At 40.0% G+C, this 26,223-nt stretch overlaps 1 protein-coding gene across 1 annotated transcript in view; it reads left to right on the top strand.

Moving 5' to 3' along the window:
- TESK2 (testis associated actin remodelling kinase 2) overlaps positions 1 to 26,223 on the top strand; it is a gene marked incomplete at its 3' end in the record, with an annotated part of 72,399 nt that extends 46,176 nt beyond the window's left edge. Inside the window, exons 4-10 of the mRNA XM_082002664.1 lie at positions 3,315 to 3,461; positions 13,928 to 14,010; positions 16,056 to 16,131; positions 17,716 to 17,799; positions 18,922 to 19,008; positions 22,858 to 22,993; positions 25,211 to 26,223. Coding sequence (XP_081858790.1) covers positions 3,315 to 3,461; positions 13,928 to 14,010; positions 16,056 to 16,131; positions 17,716 to 17,799; positions 18,922 to 19,008; positions 22,858 to 22,993; positions 25,211 to 26,223 — 1,626 coding nt within the window. The remainder of the gene's footprint in view (positions 1 to 3,314; positions 3,462 to 13,927; positions 14,011 to 16,055; positions 16,132 to 17,715; positions 17,800 to 18,921; positions 19,009 to 22,857; positions 22,994 to 25,210) is intronic.

Below are 26,223 nucleotides of genomic sequence, written 5' to 3'. Positions count from 1 at the left end.
CCTGGAAGGGTGTTGGAGGAATAGATAGATTAGATGCGCTTAACTAATATGGTAGCAGTGGATCAAATCAGTAGGCTACTTTACTGAAAAGGAAAGCACAAGCATGCTCAAAATAGTAGCCAGCTGTTGTCACATTTCAGTATCTATGTCAATAGTCTTATGGGTTGCTGTTTTATTTATTAGCATTTCTGGAGCACTTACTGTCATAGCATGGCACAGTTTAACCCGAAGCAAAATAGAAAGCCAGGCCAGCGATTCCCTCCCCCCTTGCATTCTCTTGACAATGAATTCAAGTATGGTAGTGCTATATGGATGGTCTGTTACTGCCCAGACAGAATGGTGAAATAGTTTGAGATAATTGATAAATGGCGCTTTATAATTGGGTTATTGAGCTAGGTGCTTTAGTGCCTTCTTTTTTGCAAGTTGGTCAATATTGTTCTGATTTGAACATAACTGGATGAGAAGTGCTGCTCACACTGTTCGAAGGAGGCTGGGAATATATAAGATATTAATGTAGAAATCTTACTCACCATTTTTTCCTTAAGCATACTAGCAACTTGTGATTAAAAAAAAAAAAGCCTCTAATTACCTTGAGCAATGTTGGGTTTCATTTTTTTTTTTTGAGTGCAGCTCCCTTAGGGGTTCAAATAAAAGCAATGAGAAAGAAAGATCAAAGTTGGAAAAGCTCAAAGCAGCATTGTTTCCAACACTGAGTCAGGTTGGCTGCAGCTCTGTCTAGTTGGTCTTGAAAATCCCCAAGGACGGAGAGTACATAGCCTCTGAGTGACCTGTTCCAGAGCTGCTCTGCTCTCCTGACACACAAACTCCTAGTGTAAGAGCCAGGTTGTTTTGGATCGCTGGCTTGAACCAGCCTGCAATTTCTAGTTTCCAGTGTAGTCATCTGACCAACTCCCTTCCCCCCAGCTGCAGTGCCTGGGCTATACCAGTCCTAAACATTTGATTTTTATCATTGGTGTGTTAAACCTTGTTTGCCTTGATTTTGGAGAGGGACCAGCAGGCATTTTATTTTGCGAAATGATAGGCACTAAGCACAAATTTCTGTGTCATTACATTATCTTGACTTCAGCACAAATGTGAATAGTTTGATACAAAATTATACTACTTAAGAACAGGACAGTGCATTTTAAAATGTCAGATTACTCTCTAGAGTTCAAGAACTTTCCTTGCATAATTGTAAAATGCAAATACTTTTTGCCTGTTTGGTCTAGAAATAGTCAATATGAGGAGGCATTCTGTTTCTCTGTACCTTATTTTGAAATCCTTTCCTGTATATCACTGCAGTCTTTCTCCTGCTGTTAGTGTAATGCAAAAGATATGAAACAGCATCTTGAAGTATTCATAAGAACATGGAATTGCTAAATATCGGAGCATTTCCTAGACACAGGCACCTTTTGTGGGATTGCCTCCTTTGTTGATGTGAGAAGGTAGTTGATACCACCTCTAAAATCTGGGCCAGACTGGAGCTAATTGTCAGTCATTCCTGGAAGGACATTGGGTGCAAAGAAGTAATTCTTGTACTCACCCTTTGCCTTGATTGTTGCTCAGGGACAAAAGGTGGATGCACAGCACTGTGATTGGGCCAAAGGTTGGTATTTAAAAGGAGAAAAGCAAATGCTGGGGGTGAGGATGCTTCGTGCCGGCTGTGTCCATGTGCTGCATGTGTACTTCCCAGCTTGTCCAGCACTCGACAGAGCTTCTGCAGGAGAGAGGTGTCACATCCTGGACTGACAGTGAAATGTGCTGCTATGTGTGGACTGGGATGAGCCCAGTTCCTGGGGGATGTGCAGAGTAGCCGGGGGGAGCAGTGGACCCCCACGCTGCTTTGTTGTGCTCCCTCCCGGTAAGCTTTGTGACAGTTAAAATTGTTTTGCGCATCATCTGCCTGAACAATTTAGTCTCCTGAAATACTTACCTGTGAAACTTGTGCATCTGCTGAAAAAGATTTTCAAAGTTAACTGATGAGCTCAGAAAAAGGGTCTGACTGTAACCAAGAAGCTGTTTTTTGTAGACCATCCAGGAGGTGAGCCATGACCCCCAGATTTACTAGTAGAGTCTGGCTTATGTGTGCCCTTTCCTTGCTATAGCATAGTCTGAGGATATCAGCTACATCCACGCTGCATGGTGTGTGGTTCACATTTGCCTTGTGCCCCAGGCTCCAAGACACAAAGGCGGCCAGTAAAATACAAGCAAGTTCAAAGTTTCTGAAATAACAAGATCTGCAATTAGGATTTTTATTTTGTGATAATGGTGGCACATGTTTTGTCTGAGTGAATGACACAGGAAAGTGCAAAGCCTCTTGAGAGACAGTTGGAGAGTCTGGCACAGAGGAGCAAAGTTGGTGCAGCCTGCTGACAGCGTTACATGCTTGGACCAGGCTTGGGAGCAAATTATCCTGTCTGCTTTGCTTGGATTTTCTTGAGAGAAGTCACTGCAGTGTTGCCAGGTTTTCCTTTTGGAGTGAGCTAGTCTTTCGCTTTGGTGCTGATGATGGGACGGGACCTGGGAGTGAAATAAGAAGCTACTCAAACATGATGTAGCTGCTGTTGTGGTGTAAAGGGTCTATGCGTAAAGCATAAGCTGGGTGTTGCTGTAACGATTATTTGAGAAGCAGTGGACCTGCCATATTTTAACCCTGGGTTATATTACTTAGCATCATTTGGGTGCTGCTTTGTTTCACTGTCTCTTGTGGCATTTATCTTATACTTATTGTAGATGCCTTTTCATGAGGGCTACCCGTTTATGGGGTTGGTGTAGTACTGAACACAGTGGGAGTCAGATTGCTGATTATGACTTGTAGATACAGCAGTAAAAAAATGTAACTTACGGCAACGTCATGTAATGTTTTTCTTTGCTGCTGCTTCAGTTTAGGGAATTGATATCTGGGAACTTGATCAGGCCACTGATCTACACTTACTTAGCCCTCTTTGTTGATTTATTCTGCCAGCTCCTCATCCTTTTTGCCCTTATTTTCCTCACACTGAAATGAGAGGGTGATACTACATTCTAGGTGTTTCTGAAGGGTCTATTGAAATACCAATATTTAAACACCATAGAGGCAATGCAATGGTGGCTGTTGCATGCATCTTTAACATAAATAAACGCACTAGTACAAGTGGTAAAGGGAGACATTTTCAGCCTCTCTTGATCTGCAAACCTTGTGCCTGCTTAGCCCGTAAGAAAAAAAAAGTTTTAAATGTGTAGCTGAGCTGAGGATGCTTGTGTAATGGTGAATTTTACATTCCTAAGAGTATGTGAAGTTATAATTAATTACAAATGTTGCTTTGTCTTTCCAGTACATCAACTGTGGTAACCTGGAACAGCTATTAGACAGTAACCAGCATCTGCCCTGGACAGTGAGGGTGAAACTGGCATATGACATTGCTATGGGAATCAGTTATCTTCACTATAAAGGCATTTTCCACCGAGACCTTACATCGAAGGTACCGTTTATAAAATGAAGGGAACTTTTTAATGAAGGTACTATAACTGGTTGTTTGGTTCTTTCTCTTCCTTCCAGCAGAGAACTGCAATTATATAAGGGGTCATCTAAGATATTTTGAGAAACAAATTGAAATACAGTTTATAGGATTAAAACTCTCTTCAAAATATGTTGATAGTTTGTATGGGAACTGGAGAAATAACTATCCTGAAGGAAGATCATTCCTTAAATGAGTTCAGATTAGGATTTCTCAGAAAGCAGCTGCAGAGTTTTTAGTTATGAATTACGGTTCAGTAAAGTATTTAAATCCCTGGATAATTAAGCGTACCATTCTAACATTTGGAACAGGTCGATCGTATAAAGAACCCAAACTGAGGAGATTATTATGAACGCACTTAAAATCTCCTTGTTGTTTAGTTTCCCCATGTATTTCATGAATCTTCTTCAGTAGAAAGAGTGACCTTTTGTTACTAATTCAGCATTAAGTGTTGTCCACAATCCTGGTTTATATTTCTTTCATTTCTAAAGCCAGTAAGATCAAACTAGTTTACCTAAAATTTTCAAATTTCAAAATTTCCTCCGGAAAGATATTTCAGTGGCAGAGTTTTCAGTGAACATAGATTTGTTTGACCTGCTTTGGTGACAGCTTCTATGAATTTAGTTGGCTGAAGTAACTAGCTAACTCAAGCTCAGCTAGAAATACTGACATAGGAGTGCTAAGCTCTGTGAACAAATTGCCCCAGTATTCACACTGGGTCTTGCCATCCGTTGCAGCCTGTGCTGAGGGCTTTGCTGTCCTGTCTGTCCTCTTGTCTGGAGCTAATGAGCTGGTTTAAGCTCACTGGGGACTTGCAACATGAAAATACTCCAAAACTGTTCTTGGGAAGACTTCATAATGTTGCTTCAATCAAAAGCATCTGGAAGAATGTTATCTTACCCTAAAAAGAACTATTTTTAAGATTAGAAAAAGCTTTTAAAAATAAAAACACAGCATAGTGTGTTTGCAAATATGAGTGACTACTAGTCCTCCATCCAATTTTTTAAAGCTGCCTCAGTGCAGTGTTAAACAGATGAAGGATGTGCATTTAGCCAAGGGGAAACAAAAATAGTTCAATGGGTAGATGAAAGAAGTATTTCAGTGAAGTAATAAAATACCTCTTTAGGTGTCCTTTTAAGGGAAAGGTGCTGAATTCTGCAAGGAAGAATATCAAATTTATGAAAAATGCCCAGGCTTGGAGCCCTGTCACTTTGACATGATACACTCAGAAAGCTCCACTTCAGTCACCTTGGAGCGTGCGGATAAGAGATGTGTAAAAATAACTGAAAAGATAACTCAGTGTTCCCCCCCCCCCTTTTTTTTTTTCCAATTCAGGATGTATTTTAGTACATTTAGAAGGGGGGAAGTCAAGCTACTGCAAGGAACCAAAGTAACTAAGGAGAACTCTGTGTCTGCAGCATTTATCATAAACACGTACTGTGATGGCTGGTCATATGAAAATTCATTTCCTGAGACCTCTGTGAATGCCTTTGTTTAAAGCCTTACATAATTGTATGTCATTCTCTGGAGCTGCCCTACCAATGCTTCAATGTTTTCTATTGTTGAATGTCAATTGTTTAGAAAATGCACCTGCTGGGAGGAGTGCATGATTTTACTGCAACAGCAAACTCATCAATGGCCACAGGAAGTAGTAAGGGTTATTAAAAAAAACCCACAAAAAAACCCACCAAAAAACCACCAAACAAACAAAACAAAACAACAACCCCCCCCAAAACAAAAACCAAAAAACACAACCAGAAAAGCCCACAAAAAACCAACCACAAACAACAAACCAAACCCTAAGAATTTATTAGCAGTTATGCTATATTTGGATGATTCTTAGTACTAAAGGTATAGTATGTGTGGGGGTCATATTGGAAGCTGTCAGGATAAAAGTTTGTCATCAGCTATATTCTGTATTTTCCAGTTCCTTGGTTGTTGTTTTTTTTTTTTAACTTAATTTTTTAAAATTTTTGAAGTGATGTATGCACTTGCTTGTTCTGTTTGGGAAGGGAAGCAGATGAAACACCTGGCCTTAAATGCCCATGTACTAGTGAATTTTATTAGTGTTTTATTGTATTGATAAAATATACTTTAAAATTAAATCTCTTGGGCAAATTACTCTCTTTTTGGGAAAATGTTCGTCCTGCTGGATGGCTAAGTTTTAAATAAGTCACTTTGGAAGAAAGCAAAAGAATTAAGATAATAACCACAGCAAAAAGCAGTCACTGAGATTTTCTGCCCCTGAGTGTGGCTTTTGGCAACTGCTTGAAGAGATGCCTCGTATTTTACCAGGTTTGTACTGGTGGTGGGATGAGTAGTCTTCATTCTTACTAGTAAATAGTCAATGTGTGAGTGAGCTGAAGGAAGATATGATGGGCTCTTTACTTGGGAGATAACCTGTGATTGGACTGGCTAAGGGCAGGTTCAGTACTGTTCTATATTGTCCTTCTTTCTCCGGTAAACTTCCATAATTGATGTGATGGCTTTATTAATCAAATGAAGGCAAAGACAATGATTTAGACATCTGCAAAAGTCAGAACAGACACTGAGTTTGCTGGGCGTGGGGAGAGGGAGGTATTTTTTTTAGAAGACTTGCTGGCCTTGACTGAACAGAATGAAACCAAGTATTTCTGTGCAGGAATGTCTCCATGCTTTACCTATTATACTTAACACAATAGCCCACTGGAAATTATCCCTCTAATACGAATTTTACTATAAAAATTATTTGGGGTTAATTTAGACCCATACTTCTGCCTGCCACCTTCTGTTTCTGGCAAACCTCTAATTCCTGCAGCTTCCTGGAGCATGTGGCGTGAATACACAAAGTTTATTCTGTCAGTTATGGCACCAAGTTGTCTTGCTCTGACAGTAGCATTGTATGTGTCTATGTACTGGATGCATAAAATCTTAAAGAAGTAAAAGTTCCTGTCCCCTGCCAATCTAAGATTGAAAAATAAGTAGTTTTGACAATTAGTGTACACCAGGGTGATCTCTCTTCCTAATTGCACCATGTGGAGAGTAGCAGAACAGCATTGATACTGCAGAAAGCCAGAGGGAAGAATGGTAGAGAAGAGTAGATGTAGGTCACTATAGTCGATGTGGCAGCCCACGGGGGATGTCAGCCCTGACATCCCACTGGTGCCCTTCCTGCTGCCCTTCTGTCAAAGATGGAGGCAGTGCTTGTTAGAAGAGCGTTGTGCTGCCCAGACAGCTGGTACTTACCCACATTGTGAGCAGCTCAGTCCTTGGGCTCTGCGCTTGGGCTGCTGTAGCTGATCAGGCTGGTCTTCCCTGATAGACAGCAAGAGCCTAACTTGAATCTGTCAGAAGTTACGAGTGATCAGATCGGCTGATTTAAGCCTGCAGATAGTAGGTGTGTAGGCAGGGTGACGTGTACATTTTGTAAGGCAATAAATGTTGTGTCCTCACTTTTGACTTGTCGTAAAGAGATTCACGCAGAGACTAAGCACACAGACATAGATGGATTATGACAACCAGCCTTGCTGGCTCATTCCCCTACCCATATTACTGCCAAGCCCTGTGAATTGTTTTTTATTCTGGGCTCATTGCAATGTGCACAAGAAGGATTTAGATCCTGGAATCATGAGGATTTTCTTTGTGTTTTGGTGATTCTCAAGGAGGTCCGGTTATGAATTTTAGCCCCGACAGCCTTAGTCATAGAAGATGCAGTCATTAAACCAGAAATGACAAGGCGAAGCGTTGGAGGTGTTTCAATAGGAATCAGTGGATTGTGAAAAAATTAATCTGACTTCATTCGCAAAATTCTGTCTTTTGCTACCTACAATTAAAATAACTGTTTAGGAAGGCACAGGGAAGTGTCCAGTCTGCAAAAAGAATATAGCAAAATTCTTTTGTACCTTACTCCTCAAAAGAAGTATTTTACTACTACACAGAGTTCCTTCAACACCTTGTTTACACTGTATTTGCACTGCATTCAAACCCTGCACCCTTGGCAGCTTACACCAGTGACTGCCCTATTATCAGTGAATTTATTCTTACAGTATCTCTGACATAAGGGAGGTGAATAAACTCAGTCTTACCAGAACAGATTAAAAAGCAAGAATATTGGTGAATATTTGGTATGTGTCTCAAGACTGGAGTATTTGGCATTTTACACATGTTTAAGTTCAAGGCAATGTGCTCGCTGACCTCAGGGGCAGTTGGAAGTGTACAGCAGTTATAAAATACTCACGTTTGACCCCTGGAGGCAGAGAAAGCACAAGACTAACAACAATCTCTGAAAGAGATTGTTAAACTAGCTTCCTTGCAACAGAATCCTCCTGTGATGTTGAGGGAGGCCAGAATCCAAATCCTGGGGCAACATTGCAATGGTCTTAGCCACAACACAGAAGACCTTCATTTCCAGCCCAGCCTTTCTTTTTCATCTCTTCCCAACCTTTCTTTCACCCTACTGCTTCTGTGTCAAGAGTGGCCAGAATCCTGAAGATAGCAGTCCAAGTGTTATATGCACAGCCCCAGTTCACTGTCAGCATGAGTCCATTGCGTGCACTAAAAAAATACAGGTGCCAGGTGGAAAACTGTCTGTATGATCTTGTAATTAAAGGATTTACCATAATACATTTGCATAAGGGGAAGAAAGAAAGTTCTTGCAGGAAGTTTGACATCCCATCTTTTGTGCAATAGTAATTTTTTAATGTAGCATATATTGTGTGCAACTTCCTACAATTAAAAAAAAAAAAAGAAAAAAACAGGGACATTATGCACTTCATTTGCAGGGTTAGAAGTTTGAAATTCATGGCAGAAGTGTCTGCTGCTTTAGTTACTGCAGTAGCTAATACATGAAGTATTATTAATTCGCATTTAGTGCTACTGTTAATTAGTATTGCTAATACACATTGTCTGTTTTTGCTGCAGAGCAGGAACAGGGAGAGGAGCAAGAGGTACTCCTTGGCAGTGAGAAGCAAACATCTAGGAGTCTGCCCATTTTTCCAAGACCGATCATATCTGCTCTGTGACTAACCAGTCGTTTCTGCTAGTGTACAATCCAGCTTCTGGTCAGGCTTTTCATCTTTGTTCCAAGGCTTTTTCTCTCCTTTTTGCTTCCAATTCCTGTCCCCAACCTTATTGTTTGATCTCCTTGGCTGACAGTAGTTACTCTCTTCCTGTTGCTCCTGCTTGATGCTTTATCCAAGCTACCCTTCTGCATTCTGGTCATCAGTACATTTAGCCATTTCTAGCTCTCCGCCTGTTCTGCTGCTCCAGGTTAGCTCTGTGTATGTGTCTGTAACAACCCCCCACCGCACCCCTCTGGCTATGCGTACAGTTCTTAGGTCCTTGTAAAGGTCTTTAGGGTTTTTTACCCTGGCTCAAGACCCTGGTTTTGGTCCCTGCCAGGCCCTAGCTTGGACTCCTGCTCTGTCTTGTCACCTTCTTCACTCTTCCAATTTCCCCACATAGTAGATGTCCTGTCCCAGTCTGCTTTTTGCAGGGGTGGCAAAAGGTGCATCTTCCACACAGGTCTGGTCACATTTCAAGTTGAGAACACGCCAAATCTGGGTATGATGCCATAGACTAATATTTTTTGAGGATTTTTAAAATGTTCATGGTTTCAAAATTTGCTTGAAACATGGATTCTAAATTTGTTCTCCCAGGCAACTGAGCTCTCTTAGCTGAACACCACTCTCCCCAAAAACCCACTGCCACTCTCAATAAAAACAAACAGGCAACTCCCCCAACAAATGCTTTTTAGTTTTGCAGAACTACGTACAATTGAAAACAAGGTCTTATAATCAATACTAGATTGTGAGCAGTTCTGGAGTTTATCATCTCCATTGATGATAAAATCTATGACAAAATTCTAATCTCTACGCCTATATATATATATTTTAAAAATATGTATGTGTGTGTATTCCTGTCATGTGCTTTCACTTCACAGTAGATGTATAATGGCTCACCTTTCACTCTTTCACTGAAAGGGGAGTAGTGCCATTACTATGGGACAGAATCATGCATGTAAGCAATTACTGTGGATTATCTGATGTAACATAAATTCACTGCCTTTGGGCTTGAAAGTGACATACCCTGACTTCCTACCTTGTATGCCGTTTGCTTGTTTAAAACAAAATAAAACCCAAGCAATGAACAGAACCTTTGTCTGATGAGTCTCATGCTGCTGCTGTTGTAAGGTCCCCTTTGTGCTACAGTAAGCTCTCGCCTGGATATTTTGCACTGCAGAGGAGGGCTTGCACTGGAAAAAAAAATTAGCTGTTACAGATGATTATTCTAATGATAGTCACAATACTGAACTTTTACTGGTACTTTGGAACCCAAATGGAGCCTGTCCCCTAAAAGTAATGGTTTTAGTTTCAAAAGTGTACCTAGTATTGTAAACTTCCTGTTGTACATTTAATTGTCAATGGTGTTTCTCCTAGGGATTCGCACTTTAAAAACCAGCTGATACATCTCAATTGGCTTTTCAGTATTTTAATTCAGTAACAGTCATCAGAGGGTTGCAAATGACACTGCAGTAGCATTCCTGTGTTTTCTAGAGTGCAATAAAATCTCTAAGGACTTTAGCTTGTATGTCATATTGTTAAAAAAAAAAAAAGGGCAATGGGTTTTCTTCATCTAAGCAACTTATTTTTAACTCTGACATTCTTGAGTCTATTTTCATTTTTGTTTATGTAAAAGGGAGAGTAGAATATTGCATTCGTCTTAGTGGGATTATGCTGTGCAAAGCAGATGTTAAGCTCCTGTAACACACAAAGGAGGCTTTATGTTCTTTCACATCTGTCTCCGCATAAACAGCTCTGTTAACTCTTCAGGGCTCCTTGCTTCTATTAAGAGACTGCCTCAGGAGGACTGATGGGGTTCCTGTTTCGGGGGGGAGAAAAAAACATCAAGACCCCAACTGCCCTCTTTGACTGTGTGAGCTGCCAAGGGAAAGAACATCCCTGTCTGTAGAGGTCCAAAGAGAACACATGGGAAGGTCATCATGTTTTATTGCTTTGCAGCTTATACAAACAGTGCAATAATAAGTCGAAAGCATTTTCTTAAAGCCTATATTGTAAAGCTGCTTGGCATTTCGCCTCTCAGCCAGTTCTTGAGAGGTTCTTTGCGCTAGAGAGGGGTTTGAACTCATGTGTGTCTGTGCCAAAAATCCAGTAATGAAACTTCTTCATACCAAATTCATACACATATTTTCTTTTTTGTAGAAACTGAGAAGTATCACTTTGTCAGTAGAAACAGTGCAGTATGCTCTTTTGTACTTTTCCTACTAAAGTACCATCTCTAGCTTAAATTTAAAAGCCCTTTTCAACCATTTAGTTTCCAATGAAGGTTTGTCCCTATTTTGATACTGATTTATCTTGGTATTAGAATGTGGATGCTTAGAAATGTCTTTCACTGAGTGCATGTGAACTACCAGTTACTGTGGGCTGTGTAAGTCACCTTTTAATGAATTGCATCTTAAATGTGGTATCTAAACTATCTGTGCTGTGGATTTGGTGCAGTATTGTATAATGGCTTTACTAGGGTAGGAAGGCTAGTAAACACTAGCCTTGAACACTTGGAGAATCTCAGCACAGAATGAAACATCACCATCTGCAAAACTTTGTCCTGAATGAGCAGTACAGGCTTGAAAGGTGACATCTGACCATGCTAGTATCTGTAGAAGGGCTTTACTACTGATTTTGGTAGGCATAGGCTTCCATCCTTTCTGGGTTCCAGGCAGTTGGTGCTTAGCTACGCAAAAATTTGCACCAGTTGAATTAAATCAGTTTAGTTTTGCTGCAGTGAGCAGTTATAGTCACACTGGCATGTTTTTGCCTGGTGCATGTCACCTGCCCATGACTGATCTATATGTGAATAAAAAAAGTCACTCTTGTACTGGAATATGTATCCTAATGAATTTAAGTTCACACTCTTCATATGCAGACAAAAGACAAGCTTCCACTAATGAGAGAGAATTGTTTAGCTTCCTTCTTTACATTATTTACTATTGTGCAGCCCACCACAGGAAACAACTGATCAGTACTTTATAGCAGAAATGTTGCCATAGGCATTTCCCTGTTGCCTTGTCCTGGTGTACTGGCCTCTCCTGCGGGACCTCTGGACCCCACAGCGGCGGGGTGTCAGCTCTGTTTGGTTTCTCAAAAGGCCTGCATTGAACGGGAGCCTCACTTTGCTGCAGGCAGCTCCTGCTCATCTGGGAAGGAGCTCAGAGCTGTCAGGTAGCATTACTTGGCAGCTAGATTGGATGCGCTCTTGGTTTAATTTATGATTTATCTAGGAATAATCTACTTGTATAATAATTCAATGCTGTACCTGAGAGCTGAGACTGCCTGGGGCTTGATGGGGGGGTAAAATTGTTCATCTTCGGTCGGTGATGTATTGATGTCTAATGGGATGTGATTGTATACTGGTAAGAAACTGAAGGATAATTTGAGATTTGAAATCAGGTTGATGTTCCATTTAAGCCTCCTTTTGGCATCAAAGCAGCCTTGTAAATTGTTGCATATTTTAAGGTAGTAGAAATGTTTCTACATATTTTTAGTTATGTTGAAAATAGTTCTTAGTCTAGATTTAAATGTTTACCTGAAATGTAGGAGAGCAGGGGTTATTGGAGAATAACCCTAATCCACAAAACCCAGAAGGTAAAATGAACTACTGCAGTCTTGCTACTCAAAATGAACAAAATGTAAATAGTCAAAGGTAATGCCAGAAGATTTTAAAGAGTTCTTTCATGAATCATAAGAGGGATTTTTTTTAAATGTCAAATTACAAATTTAATTGCTGAGAAATCTATTGCAGAAAATATCCTGATAATTTGCTGCATAAACTAGTATCAGTGTTCTTGTACACTGCAAAATCTCTGATGTCCTCATAGACTTGTTTCTGTGTGGTACACAATGAAATTCCACTTGTCTGAATCATTTGAGTAAGATTTTTCAGAAAAGTTTTATCCTTCTCAGTTTTAAGTCCACTTACAGTGACCAAATGTTTAAACAGAGGCAAGCTGAATGAATGTGCTCTTTGATAAAAGATAACAAAGCCCGTAACTGAGAAGCTTTGCTGCTCTTTGGGCAAGCATGGTTGATTTAACTTGGTACATGTTTATGAATCCCCAAACTAACTGTACTTATTATACTTGAGTCATTCTAAACAAATAGAACTTTGCATCTCAGGAGCCTGGCATGCATTTCAAGAAGCTGGCACACATTTTCTTTATATGATCACAGGAGTGGCTTGCTTAACCTTTTAATTGGCAGGAAGAAAACTCACTTCATGGCCTGAGCCACAGTCATCTCTGAATAATGTAAACAGTGATGACCTGAACTTGATCTTTTAGACAAGGGATTCGCTTTTCTTGGTAGTTGTATTATACAGACAAGCTAATGCTCTGGGGTCAGCGAGGGGCTTTTGTACATCCAAGCACAATAAAGCTAGAAAGTGTTTCCTGCTGTTTAGCTAATTAATGCAGGGTACCACTCTGCAGGAGTCAGCAGTGGTTTTGCTCCTGTCACTGCTATTGTGCTGCCTGCAGAAGGATACGGAGCGAGGCATGTGGTAAGGAATGAATTCTGTGTCTTGCTCCACCTATTGCAGGGCAGAAAAAAACTTAGGGAAGTCAGTTATCGATTCATTCATGAGAAGGGAAAAGATATGGTAGTGGAATGGTCAAAGCATGTTTCTTAGAGTTGTAAATAAATAACAAAAATAAATCGGTAATACTCTGTGTGTTATGTGATGCTGCCAGACCAGAATTATCTGTGGGTGTCCTTAAATTGCCTTCCCTCCTGACACTGGAGGGCACATCTGAAAGGAAAAGATTGACAGCTTTTTCCCTATTAGACTTTTCCCTTAAATCATGTTTTATGATGTACTGTAGAATAAAGAATTTTATTTGAGACTTTTTAAAAGCACATACAGCTTTGTCCCATCTTGTATTTTCTGATGAAAATCTACTGCAAAGCAGCGAGTTTCTATTCAGTAGTTAACGTAGGAAAACAGACAAAGACATTTAGAGTCTGCTCTGATCTTGTATTCTGGTCAGGTACAGGCAACTTTGTAAAGAGAAAATTTAGGGTGTTGTAGTGAACAGTGTGTATTGCAAACTTGAGCACTAAGGGAGCTAAATCACCTTAATTCTTCTTAGAACCTAGCTGGGTACGTGCTGCCGGTGGCTGCCTGCTTTGTCAGCAAGTTTTTAAGTGGATTATTAACTAAATGTAAGGCTGTTTGCAGCATCTTAAGTTTGACAGACACGTGATTGTGCAGGGGGAGGGTAGGGGAAAAGGGTGGTTGCTTTCAGACAAAAGCTTCTCATAAATTAATGTCTTCCAAACAATATCTTGTAGTCTTTTTCCATATTAAAAATAAATAAAACAAACATTATATGGGTTTCATGCCCAGACAATAACTCTTACGTTGTTTTTTTTTTCCAGAACTGCTTAATAAAACATGATGAGAACGGATACTCAGCAATAGTGGGAGACTTTGGTTTAGCAGAGAAAATTCCGGATCACAGGTATGTGAACTAATCAAAATACAGTGAGAGTTGCAGTGTGATTGCAGGTCAAGAACCTCTAATGAGCCACATCCCTGAGGCCATTATTGCATTCTGATACAAAATTTGCAAAAAATATCCTCAGTCTTCAGTCTAGAACTGCATGCTGGATGACCAAAATGTTCCAGCCTTAATTACTGTCCATTTTGATAGATTTAGGGGTGACATTTATTCTTTGAAAATGCTCCAGTGAGCAGGTGATTTACTGAAGCTTTTCAGTAGATCTTCTACGTAGGTACTGAGGAATTTTTGTTAAAAAAAAAAAAACAAAAAAACCAAACCAAAACAAAAAAAAAACCACAACAAAGCAAACACAAAAATACTGTCCAGCATTCTGGATTGGGATGATTTTGATTTTATAATAAATGTCCTCTGTTGATTCTGAACAACTTTAATTAGCTTAGCTTCTTTCCATTTTCATAAACAATATTCAGTGGCATTCCAGTATTATTCTTTTTAACCTCTGGGTTAGTTGTTAAGATCCAGGTTTATAACAGAGATATTAAAATTACTGACTAACAGTAGCACACCATCTCATTCTCCCTAGCATGAGATTATAATCTTAACTCATTTGAGGAATGCACAGGTGACTGTCACAAGCTATTGTCACAATTGGAAATAGTCCATTTGTCATCCCGCTGTTAAGGAGATCAAGGACAAGGATTTCATTGTTCTCTCTGTATATTGAGTTGTGTATTTCAGAGTCTTCTGACTGTTAAATGTGCTGTCAGATTTTCTCCAGTGTTTGCTTCTGTGTAAAATAAATAAAAGCCTTCCAACTCTTTTGACCGCAAAGAAAACAATAAAAGTTGATCTCAGCTATGCACTGTTTATACACTGCACATATCCTAAAACAGCGTCTTGGGAGACCTGAAGGCTTGCATTATGTTGATGAGAGATTGATCTAAAAGTTTTACAAAATGAACATTTTAATTTCCAAACTACTGATAAGTACAGCAGATTTGTATCTTGTACGCTCCTGTGGAATCTCTGTCCTTTCAGGTGCTGAAAGCTTCAGCGGTATGCATATGAACCCATCACAAAACAAATCAGGAAGGCACCACAGGTGCCTTAAGGTGTTCCTCATACCCAGTTTTGAGATGGCCTGAAAACTGAGAGTATAATAATAGCGAAAGCTAAGGTAGCTTGATACTAAAACAAACAACATAATCAAATTGTTACATTAGCCACCATTTTGGTTTGATCTAGTCTTACCCCCATTTTCAAACAGTTTTGTTGTTTCCAGTTTGCTGGCTAGCAAGCCATGCTATTTTTTGAGGCCTTTTTTTTTTTTTTTTAAATAGGTATTCATTCCTTCAGGGTCAGCTGTGTGTCAAGCTGGAGGCCTTTCTTAAGGCCCCAGTATTCAGCCATATGGAAACATTGCAAATTTTTCGAATCAGCTCTATTCTCATTACTTTTAATTCTTCCCTGTTAAATTTTTCATTATTAAAGGATTCATGTGGTCATCCTTGACTTTTAAAAAAAAAATACAGTTTGCAAACAGACTGCGCTGAATACTTTGGGAGCTGCTTATTGGTATACATGGAGGGGTGGATACCTGCATGTCTGGCTGCATGAATGGAGAATCTGACATCTAGCCTGAAACTGATGTCCACAAACCTTTCTATGTATAGATGAAGGAGCCAACTCTGCCAAGAGCTTGGAAACCAAAACTATTGAACAACCGTGACCTTAAAATAGTTTTAATTTTTTTTTTAAAGTGGCTAGACACTTAGAAATGAAATAAAATATGAGTAATTGATTGAAGCTTTCTTTCTTTCATGTTCTCCTCCTGCTATTGAATGTTACAGTGACTCCAGTAGAAAACCAGTGTAAAATACAGTATATTATGGAACCCACTTGTATCGACTTCCCTCTGGTGAAAGTTTCTGCATGTATTTGGAGTTACAGAAAGTTGGTAGCAATGCTTGAGCATTTAATTTATGGTTCTCCTCTCTCCCTCCGCTCCCTCCTTTCCTCCCATCTATCCCATATGTATATAGTGAAAAGTTACCAGTGGTGGGTTCACCCTTCTGGATGGCACCAGAAGTTCTCAGAGATGAACCTTACAATGAAAAGGTAGGTACATGATATAAGTGTCAGATGTTTCTCTTCAATAGCTCTATACAAGATTAAGAATTTCCATAATATTAAAGTTATCATTTATTTGTGACATTTCTGTACTCAGTAGGTCATTCAGACTAAGGGAGAGTGTGAGCCGAATAGCTAATATTTTTAATTCATGGTGTGGATTCTTACCTGGAAATAGAATTACTTTTGCCATAAATCTCTGTTACGCTATTTCCATTCTGAAACACCCCACATGCAGAAATATGGTAATGGCTTGTTGACCTAACACAATTTAATTACCTCATGGTAATTAAGTAAGTCTCATGAGAAATGTAGTGAGGTTACTTCCCTGACCATACGTTAGTGAAATCTGGGCAGAAGTAAAAGGTCTGTATGTGAACTTGTACAATTTTTTTAAATTAAAATAAAGTATCAAAAAATCAACATTTCTCAAGGTAAGATACCTGGATAAAAATGTTCTCCAGAGTTTTCCTATTTGTGGCATTGGGAAGCATCCTCCTTCCAGAGGAGGATCAGATCACACTGGATTTTAGAAATAGTCAAGCTCTTCCTTACGCAGGGTTTTCTCTCTCCTATGTAACATACTCCAGCCCTGGATAAAGCCCATATCCTGTACCTTTTCATAGCTAGTAGTCAATAATCTGTTTAATTGATGGTACTTTTAACTTGCAGGAGAGTGGTAGCTACCTCAGTAATGAATGTAATAATTACCATTTCAAAGCTTTGTTAAGATTTGCAGTTGACCCAAATTAGTAATAAAGTACCCAAATCTGTGGTGCTACATTTTTCACTACAACCCTAGGGCATGGAAGACTAAAGAGGAAGCAGGTCTCATACCTCATCAGCATAAAAGGTGACATCTAAGGGATGAGGGATGCCAGCTTCTGCTCTGTACACTTGTATTCCATGTTCTCCTAAATTTTATTACATGATAAATTCAAGTGGGTGGAAATCTGAGCAACTGTGCAGCTCCAGGGGTAGTCAGATGAGGGATTACTAAGCGTCATGGAAATGTCAGTGGAAACTGATGCTGGTATATAGTGTTACTAGCTATCTCAAGCTTTGGGAAAGACACATTTCTCCAGAGGTGCTGAACTGTGAGAAGAGAAAAATGTAATTTTTCTTAAAAACAGCTTTAATATTCTGGATAAGCTGTGATTCTAAACCCACTTTCTAACCACAGTGATATATAGGCATGTCATGTTTTGGCTATGTTTTTAATTACTCCCATCTGTAAGACATCAAATGCAACTTTACCATCCTTTATGCAAGGAAGGGTTTATTTTTTTTTACACTGCTGAATTAAGAGTAGTTTGCTGGGTTTTTTCTTTTTTTCTTGATAGAGTTTTAAAGTTGTTATTGCTATTTGTGCAACAAGAATGCTTTACTATGAGCATGAGTTTCTTTACATGGAAAATGTTAGCTATAATGCAGTTGCTTAGTTGTAAGGCTGTGGTATTGGTTTAGTTGTTTCATGATAACCATTTGGACTAAGGAGAAACTCAGTGGCAGATAAGAGCACTCAGTATTCACAGCTGAACCATGTGCCAATTTATTTTTTTCCTCTCTCAGGCAGATGTGTTTTCCTATGGTATAATTCTGTGTGAAATTATAGCAAGAATACAGGCAGATCCAGACTATCTCCCTCGCACAGAGGTAAGTGGTTATGTTTATAACATTGGTGGGAGGTGGTAAGTATGCCATGATAATGGCTGGCCTTTAGAACTTCTGGCACTGCCACCAAAGATACGATGAATAGGTGTTACATTAAAAATAGCCTGTTAAAGGCTTTTGTTCTTCTGTGCTGTTATTGTAAGAAGCTCCATCGAAGACACTTTCACATAGACTTTGTCCAGCTGCAATCCTCATGCAATCCTTTCTGCCCCTAACTGGCAGAACATTGAGAGCATTGCAGTGACCTTCCTTTTGTAGAGTGACAGGTCATACAGGCTTCTTGCCAGATTCAGAACAGAGCACTTTTGGCACACTGCATCCACTAAGGAGCTCCTCCTTGTGAAAGGGGCAGGAGCTATGTTAGCAGCAGCTAAAATAAGCTCACCCTTAGCTGTTACACTGTGCTAAGCACTGTGGATCTGAGGTAGAATCGACTAAACAAGCAAGATACTGCTTTCTGCAGTTGCCTTTTGGTTGAGTCCCATCTGCAGGGCCAGCTTTTGGCCCTCTATGGAGGGGCTTCCAAACTGTTTATCCCCCTCTGGTTCTGAAAATGCAAAACTGCTTAGGTCTTGAACTGCAGTAAATACGCAGAAAAAAAAAAATTGTTTCTCTGCCCTTCAGATTTTAGAGAAATGCATTTAAGAAACTGGGTAATTTGTATTACCAGTCTACTATCCACTGAAAAATTAACCATTTTAATTGATAAATTTTCATCATAGCAAAGCCGCTGGTTTTATAGCAGGCTGTTAATTTACACTGTGAAAGTCACCATGGTGAAACATTATAGTATGAGAGATTGCTTCCAGATCCACATGGGCAACATTTCAAGTGCAGTGGATTGCAGTTGAGTCCAGGAAGAAGAATGGGCTTTGAAGTCAGTTCATTCTCTTACAGGTATTTTGTATCAAGTAGTCCCCATTGGGAATGCTGCAGTTTGGAGTGTGCATGAAGTTTTCTCAAAATCCTCTGTATGTGGCTGCTGAGAGAAGGTGTTCATGGTTATTCCTGATAACTGCATGTAGGGACCCCCTGAAAAGAAGATGCATGGGGCTAGATAGTGGACCTAATTTCTATCTTTCTGCTGTGTTTTTGTTTGTACAGAATTTTGGATTAGATTATGATGCCTTCCAGCACATGGTGGGAGACTGTCCCCCTGACTTCCTCCAGCTGGCCTTCAACTGCTGTAATGTGAGTATCTTACTTGAAGGTGAGAGGCCTAAATTGGAGTTCTTTAAATCCCTCTGGCTTTTTAAGATAGAGCTTAAAGCATTTCACAGAATCACCGAATCATTAAGGTTGGAAAAGACCTTTAAGGTCATCAAGTCCAACCATCAACCCAACACCACCGTGCCCACTAAACCATATCCTGAAGTGCCATGTCTACACATTTTTTGAACACTTCCAGTGATGGTGATTCCACCACCTCCCTGGGCAGCCTGTTCCAATGCTTGACCACTCTCTCCGTAAAGAAATTTTTCCTAATATCCCATCTAAACCTCCCCTGGAAGGGGAGGGAATTTACAGAAGAGACTTGAAGGGCCTACCTGTAAAAGCAGCGTACATTCTGATAACTCAGAAAGTCCCTTGCAGTTTTTATAACCCTTCCCCTTGCAAAAAAGTCTATCTTGTGTTTTTGCAATTCTGTGTCCTATCATGCCAAACAGGTCTGGTATACCGAACAGCTTCTTGCAGGCTGCTCAGGCTGATCATAACCAGTTTTATGCTATTGACACTGGCTGGCCCTCGGGCTGACAAAATCCAGCTGTTATTGTGTACAGACCTACTGAGCTGTGAAGAAAGAATTCTGAGTTGTTCTCACAAACAGAGGGGACAAACAAATCAAGAGCAGGCACTAAACTACTCTAAAGTTTCTACATGCTGCTTTTTGGAAAGCAGGATAAACCTCCAAATCCCTAGTCTGTGTTCCAGAAAAACAAACTTGGACACAAATGATTTAATATCAGGAAGGCTATAGGCAGTGTGCTGTGTGGAGTAAATTTTATGCCAATTATTCAAGTAAAATTGTGATAGTGCTTCATGGCTCCTCGGCATGAAAATTCCAACGAAGTTGATCTCTCTTGTGGGTATCCCATAACAGAGATTGCTAGTACCTTTGTACAGTAAACTGGTTTATATGAAGTAGGAGAACCTGCGCTTCCACTAAATTCAGCTGAAGTTGGAAATGTCCAGTTTGCACAACTTAAGCTGAGGCAAGTTCTGAAAATTTTATTGCACAAAACTTTGACCTCACAACCAGGCCATGCTGGAGCCAATACCAGCACTGTGTCCAAGTGAGTGTTTGTAAGAAAAGCCTCAGAACAGGCTTTTTTTCCCCTGTCTGTTACTGATCTTTCAGGCTTTGTTTTCATGTCAACACTACTGCTCAAAGAAGCAGTCTCTCGGTTCACGCTCTTGATACTTATTTTTGCCCTGAGCGCTCTCTTTAATTTGCATTAGTACAAATGCACGTACTTGCTCAAGGGGAGAGCAGTGTAAAGGTGAGGATGTGAGCAGGTGGGGGGTGACTGCTGCTCTTGACACAAGATAGCGTAAATTAATTCTAAAAATCTCTGTGGAACTTACTCTGGACAAGCTACTTCACTCCTCTAATTTCACCTTAGTACAGTGGAGCTTGCTCCACCAGGACAGTGGTAAGTCTGACTCATGTTTATGAAGTGTTTTGACTACGTAAGCACTAAGGATTTGGTTAGAGGTAGGATTTAACTTCGGAAATCTTGTCTCCCACCTGTAGACTTCAGAAATCGTGCTGCATCCAAACATATGGGGCATGGTTCAAAGCAATTTTTCAGCACAGGTGAAATTCACAGTAAAACTGTACTTGTGAAGAAAGGGGAAGTGACTGATCTTATATTCTCATGTAAGAATTTGTTGTGTTCAGAGAAAAAAGGATTTTCCTCTGCTGATTATCATCAAATGCTGCTTCCTGTGTAATAAATGTCCCTTCCCTGAATTGAAAGTGGAAATTGCTGTCTTGTGATCAAGCCATTAATATGCTGATTTCATTGTGGGGCGTGCTGTAATTCACTACCACTTACCTAGTAGAAGGAGGAAGGTGGTGAACAGATAAGGCTTTCTTATATCATCTTAAGCATGCTGTGCTTCAATAGTAGGTGATTTGTGTGATAATTTGTTCTTAGATATGGACGTTTATATAGCTTTTTATTATTTAATAGGTCAACAAACAATGTAAACTGTATAGCTCAGCTGATTAGCTGAACTAATGTGCAAACCCCTGGGGTTTTCTACAGCCAGGAAATGTGTTTTAGGGCAACCTAAGAAAACGAGTAAAAACTGATATGTATGAGTAATGGATTAAAATTTCTTTAATTTGCTGTTATAAAGCGTTTTTTTTAAAATAAGTATATGCAAGGAATTCCAAAACTTATGGCTTCCCAACAACTATAAGCCTACTTGTGCAAATGCTTATAAACGTAATCGTGTATGATCATGCAAAAAGCTTACCAGGATGAGCTGAGCTGTGGGCAACTGCTGCCTTGAGGAAGAACCTTGCATTTGAAACTTGTATTTGAGCAGGATCTGGACTGCTCAGGCAAATGAGGCAAATGTTGCTCTAAGTTACTTATCCATTGCTGCTCCTGCACTGGATCTTACCTAGCACAAATTAAAATAGCCAGAGAGCTCTTCTTGCTTTCTGTAGCTTGCAACAGCTCTCTAAAGGTTCCCAAATTAGTAAGCTTGTTGGAGTACAAACTCGAGTGCTGTGGTGTTGCCCCTGTCCTGCTCTTGCAGTGAAATAGGGAAAGCAAAAAAAGATGTTTTCCTATGCTAGGAAATTCCAGCTGCTGCATTCGAACAACTTTCTTACCGCTCTTCAGCTCTTCAAGTGTGATATGTCTGTTTTTTATTACTGTATGTAATGAATTTTTAGCCCTTTACCCCATGTTGCTAGAAGTTGTTCTGGCATTGCTGACCATACCAGTTCTCTTCAGAAAGATCCATCTCGTAGGACCTGCAAGGCAGTATCAGGGAGGTTTTTCGTGTTTGTTGTTTACAAAGCACCACTGTTCCCTTTGTACTAGAGGTGAGATCTGTCTGGGCTTGTCTGCTCTTAAACAGCCTTAGAGGGCTGCAAACAGGAATCAGGTCAAGCAGAATCTTTTTTAATAGTGTAAGGAGGTTAACTTTCAGCTGGTGAATTAGACATTGCTACCTACAGTAGTTAAACCTGTAACATATATGCAGGATTAATGTTCAAAATGATGAAATGCCTTCTGAGTTACTACTTAAATTAAGATGCTTGCCCTCTAGGTGTTAGACTTTGTTTAGAGATCCATTTCTACTAGGGTGAATAAATAAATACATACTAATAAATACAAACCGAATACATACTGATGACTGGGGGTAGTATTCTACTTGGGCAAAGATGGACTTTCTTTTATTGTATTACTTTGTCAAATTATATAACCAATCTTACTTACTTTCAAGACAGACCAGTACACTGAGTAGTAAGGCTAATTAACAGATGGCAAGATACAACGTTTTGAACTTCAAAATCAGCAATGCCATTGAAGTGGGTTTTAATTAAAGCCATAGGGAGATGATGGAAGAATTACAAACTTTTAAAGAATGACATAGCCAAGTTGCTCTGTTTAATCCTTATTGCTTCAGGCATGTTTTGAAGTAACATTGATATATAATCTCTGACTGATAACTGGAATCCAAAAAGAAATCCTTGAACTATGAAAGCTGTTTAAAACAAACCAACCAACCCCTCTCTGAAGCCCTGTATTGAACAGCTTCCCACCTTTTCAATTTAACATGTGTCCTCCTCATAGAATGTTTACAGCCTGATAATTAAATGAGAGAGCTATAATTGCCATAAACTGGGACAGAATACTACTTTTCCCCTGCTTTACTTAGTTTTTCTGCAGTGACAACACGCTTAAAACAGTCTTGAATTTCCTCAGTTCCTTCAGATTGTCCCTCTGTCCATTGTGTAAGTAGAATAGTGTGGACAAACACATATGAACTTACTTGATTTGTGTGCCTTCACAGATGGATCCAAAGTTGCGTCCTTCATTTGCTGATATTGTCAAAACACTGGACGAGACTTTAAACCGCCTAAGAAATGAGGACTCAGAGAGAGAGAGAAAGTTTTTGAACCTTGACAGCAGTGAAAGAAAACCCAAAGGTAAGTGCCTGTTTTGTACAAACATTGCTGCAGGCTAACAGCAAGAGTACAGTGCTTCATAGTTTGAAGACTGAGATTTCAGCTATATATGGTGGTATTTACAGTTCATGAATGATTTTGCTCAAAGCCTGAAAATTTTTCTGGATCAATGCTACATACTTTGCACTGCACAGCATCCTTTGGGAAAGAACAGCTAGCTGTTTCTTAAAGTGCCTCAAAAGATTCTGCTCACAAGCTCTTGAGGGGAAATTTGGATTTCATTTGGGAATGGTTTTGTAAGTTGCTAATAGGATATGAAAATCCATGAACTTTGGCTTTGTCCCTACCATACTTAGTGCATATACATAATTTCTGTGGTGTATTTTACATGTTACACTTAGAAGCTCCTTAAGTTCCTTCAGGATGAAGAGCAGAGAAGATGCAAGAGTATTATAAAGTACCTAGAATACTCTGACAGACTGGGGAAAAGGTGAATCCCAGATCTGCTTGGGAATGCTAGTTTTGAAGGGCTTTCTCTAAAGCTGTCGAGTGCCACCTGGTGTGGGGAGCAAACTGCAACCAGTTCTTGTAGGCTGGGGCACATTCTGATATAGGTATCTTTTATGTTAGTAGACTTCTGGCATTGGAAACTTAAGAGTACAGTAAAAATAGTTTCTTGTATTGTGTATATATAAATACACAGTATATATACATATATGTCTATCTGTAATATGGTTATAGATTGAAATAAGTTCTGTATTGCACATGGAGTGCATACATGTGGTAGTTCTCCCATACCTGGAAAGCATCTAAAAGAGGTGCCAGTTAAAAAGAAAATTTTTTTGTTTGTTTGGGTTTTTTTGTTGTTGGAGGTTTTGTTTTATTTCTTTTTTGTTTGGTTGGTAGGGTTTTTTGGTTTTGGTGTTTTGTTTTTTGTTGGGTTTTTTTTTTTTCTCATTTTCCTGGCATTCTCCCTTTGGAGTACGTGTCAGATTTGCATTTTCTTGGAGAAGTGTTACATGCTGTTCTTTGACTTGCATAGTCTTTCCTAAGTGGAGTGACTACAGTCTAAACTGTGGTGGTATCGAAAGGGAAAAGTGGAAATCCATATGTGTTTATTCTGGAAATGGTAATCAAAAGAAGATACCACTTCTTTATATCTGTCTGTTACTACTCTACCACAAGTCTTCAGAGGCACCTTGAGAGCCAGTGGCAGATGCATGTTCCAAAACTCAAGGAGTTAGCATCTTTTCCTAAAACTACTACAGTTTTCCCATCCTGTTCTAGTGATACAGCTTTTATTTTATTTTATTTTATATATGTGTGAGTGTGTGCACACACAAATAAATACACGCGCATATGTACAACTTAACTCCTATTCATTAGAGTCAAACTCTCATATATCCCTAGTTTCTGTACTGGATAATGTACTGAATGAAGGCTGGGATGGAATGATTTCAACTCCCTATATATCATGAAGAGCATTTATTTTGGCCTTAGAATTCCTTTGGTATGTTTTGTACTTGCTATCTTTTATGGTCAGTATCATCAACAGATCTTGGGCAACCTCTGCTGGAAGCCAGATAAATCTAGAAATGTGCAAATTGTTTTCTCAAAGACCACCCTGTGCCACCTCTGCTGTGTCAGTGTACTGGCAGCAAGGAGGTTTGAAGTGACCCTAAAATACAGGGCTTGGATAGAAGAGAGAGGGAAAGACTTCTTCATTCCTACCGAATTTTTGTACAGTTTCCTTTCCGGTGTTTTTTCTGAAGACAATGTTGACTTGCCAAAGTAGCATCCCCCATAATGTGGGTGGCAAATTTGATCACAGAATGATAAAAAAGCAGTCCAGTTTCACTGCCTAGGGAAGTAAGATGGCATTAACTGAATTTGCATTTCCTCAAGTTTTCAAGATGACTTTTAATTAGCCTGAGGCTTCAGTAAAGAGGAGAGAATATTTTAAATGTAGTTTTGACTGCCTTACATTTAAAAGGTCCTGTGGACAGGGCTGCCAAATCTCCGTATTTGAAACCGATAATACACTGAGGAGAAGGGAATGGTGTCCTTGTGTTTGTGCAGGAACTTGTAAGGAATGAGCAAACGTGTGCTTATGGAGGATACTTTGGAACATTAGAAATGTAGCTTTTTCTTTACAGTTGTCGTGAAGGCTGTGTGAGTGAGCAGACATGCAGGCATATAGCTCGTTTAAGCTAACAGTTTTTCTTTTCTTCTTCTCAGGGTCAATTGAAAAAGGACCAGGAGTAAAACGTTTGAGTTCCCTGGATGATAAGATCCCACCCAAGTCACCCCGTCCACGTCGGAATATCTGGTTGTCACGCAGCCAGTCGGATATCTTCTCCCGCAAGCCTTCCAGGAAGATAAATGTGCAGGACCCCTACTATACGCCAAACAAAGGGCTAGGCCGGAAAGTTAATCCCTTTAGTGCCCGGGAGGACCTCAAGGGTGGGAAGATCAAATTCTTTGACATGCCAAGCAAGTCAGTGATCTCCCTTGTGTTTGATTTGCATTCTCCAGAGGCAGGTGGAGGCCTGAAAGCCGGCCAGTCCCAGTTCCGGCAGGCGTATAGCACAGACTGGCAAGAATTTTCCCTTCATCCTGCGAGGAGATGCAGATCACTTCCGCTTTCTCCTGAATTGCCACATAAGGAATATGGCCTGTTTGGGGGACTGTCTTCAACTGTCAGCAGGTGTGACCCAACCCAGCTAAGCGCAGAGGTTCGGCAAAAGCTCCTGAGTAGCAGTAAATACGGTGTATCGGAGATTCCTCCCTTTCAAGCCAAGCCTCACAGGCCAGAATTTCTTCCTGTACCAGGACAAGAGGAGGATATGGACTGTTCAGATGGGCCAGTGTCCCAGGAGGAAAATGGGGTTTGCCCTGTTGAGAACACATGTGGAGATCCAGCATGTAATCAACCATTAGTGCTGGCCCAGCCTGAGCTGCTATCTTACAAAAAACTCTCCATTGAGAATTCAGTGAACTCTGAGGGACATGGCTCCTCGCAAGTGTTTGCGGGTTGTCTCCCTTCTGAAGAGATGGAGGTGGAAGATGACCTACTGAAAAATACTCCACTAGAGTCTACAAAGCCTCTGTTCAGTGTTAGTCCTTCCACTGAGATGAAGAGAGAGGCATGGCCCTTCAGGGAGCAGGATGGGGACAGTCCTGCCCTGTTGTCTCAGACCGCCTCCAACATCTCAGCAAGTGGCAGCACACAGTCAACTTGTGACATATGA

The sequence above is a fragment of the Phaethon aethereus genome, assembly GCF_964289735.1.
Source record: "Phaethon aethereus genome assembly, chromosome: 8".
Classification (NCBI taxonomy): domain Eukaryota; kingdom Metazoa; phylum Chordata; class Aves; order Phaethontiformes; family Phaethontidae; genus Phaethon; species Phaethon aethereus.
Note: the sequence above shows the minus strand (reverse complement) of the source record. Positions and strands in the feature narration are given on the sequence as shown.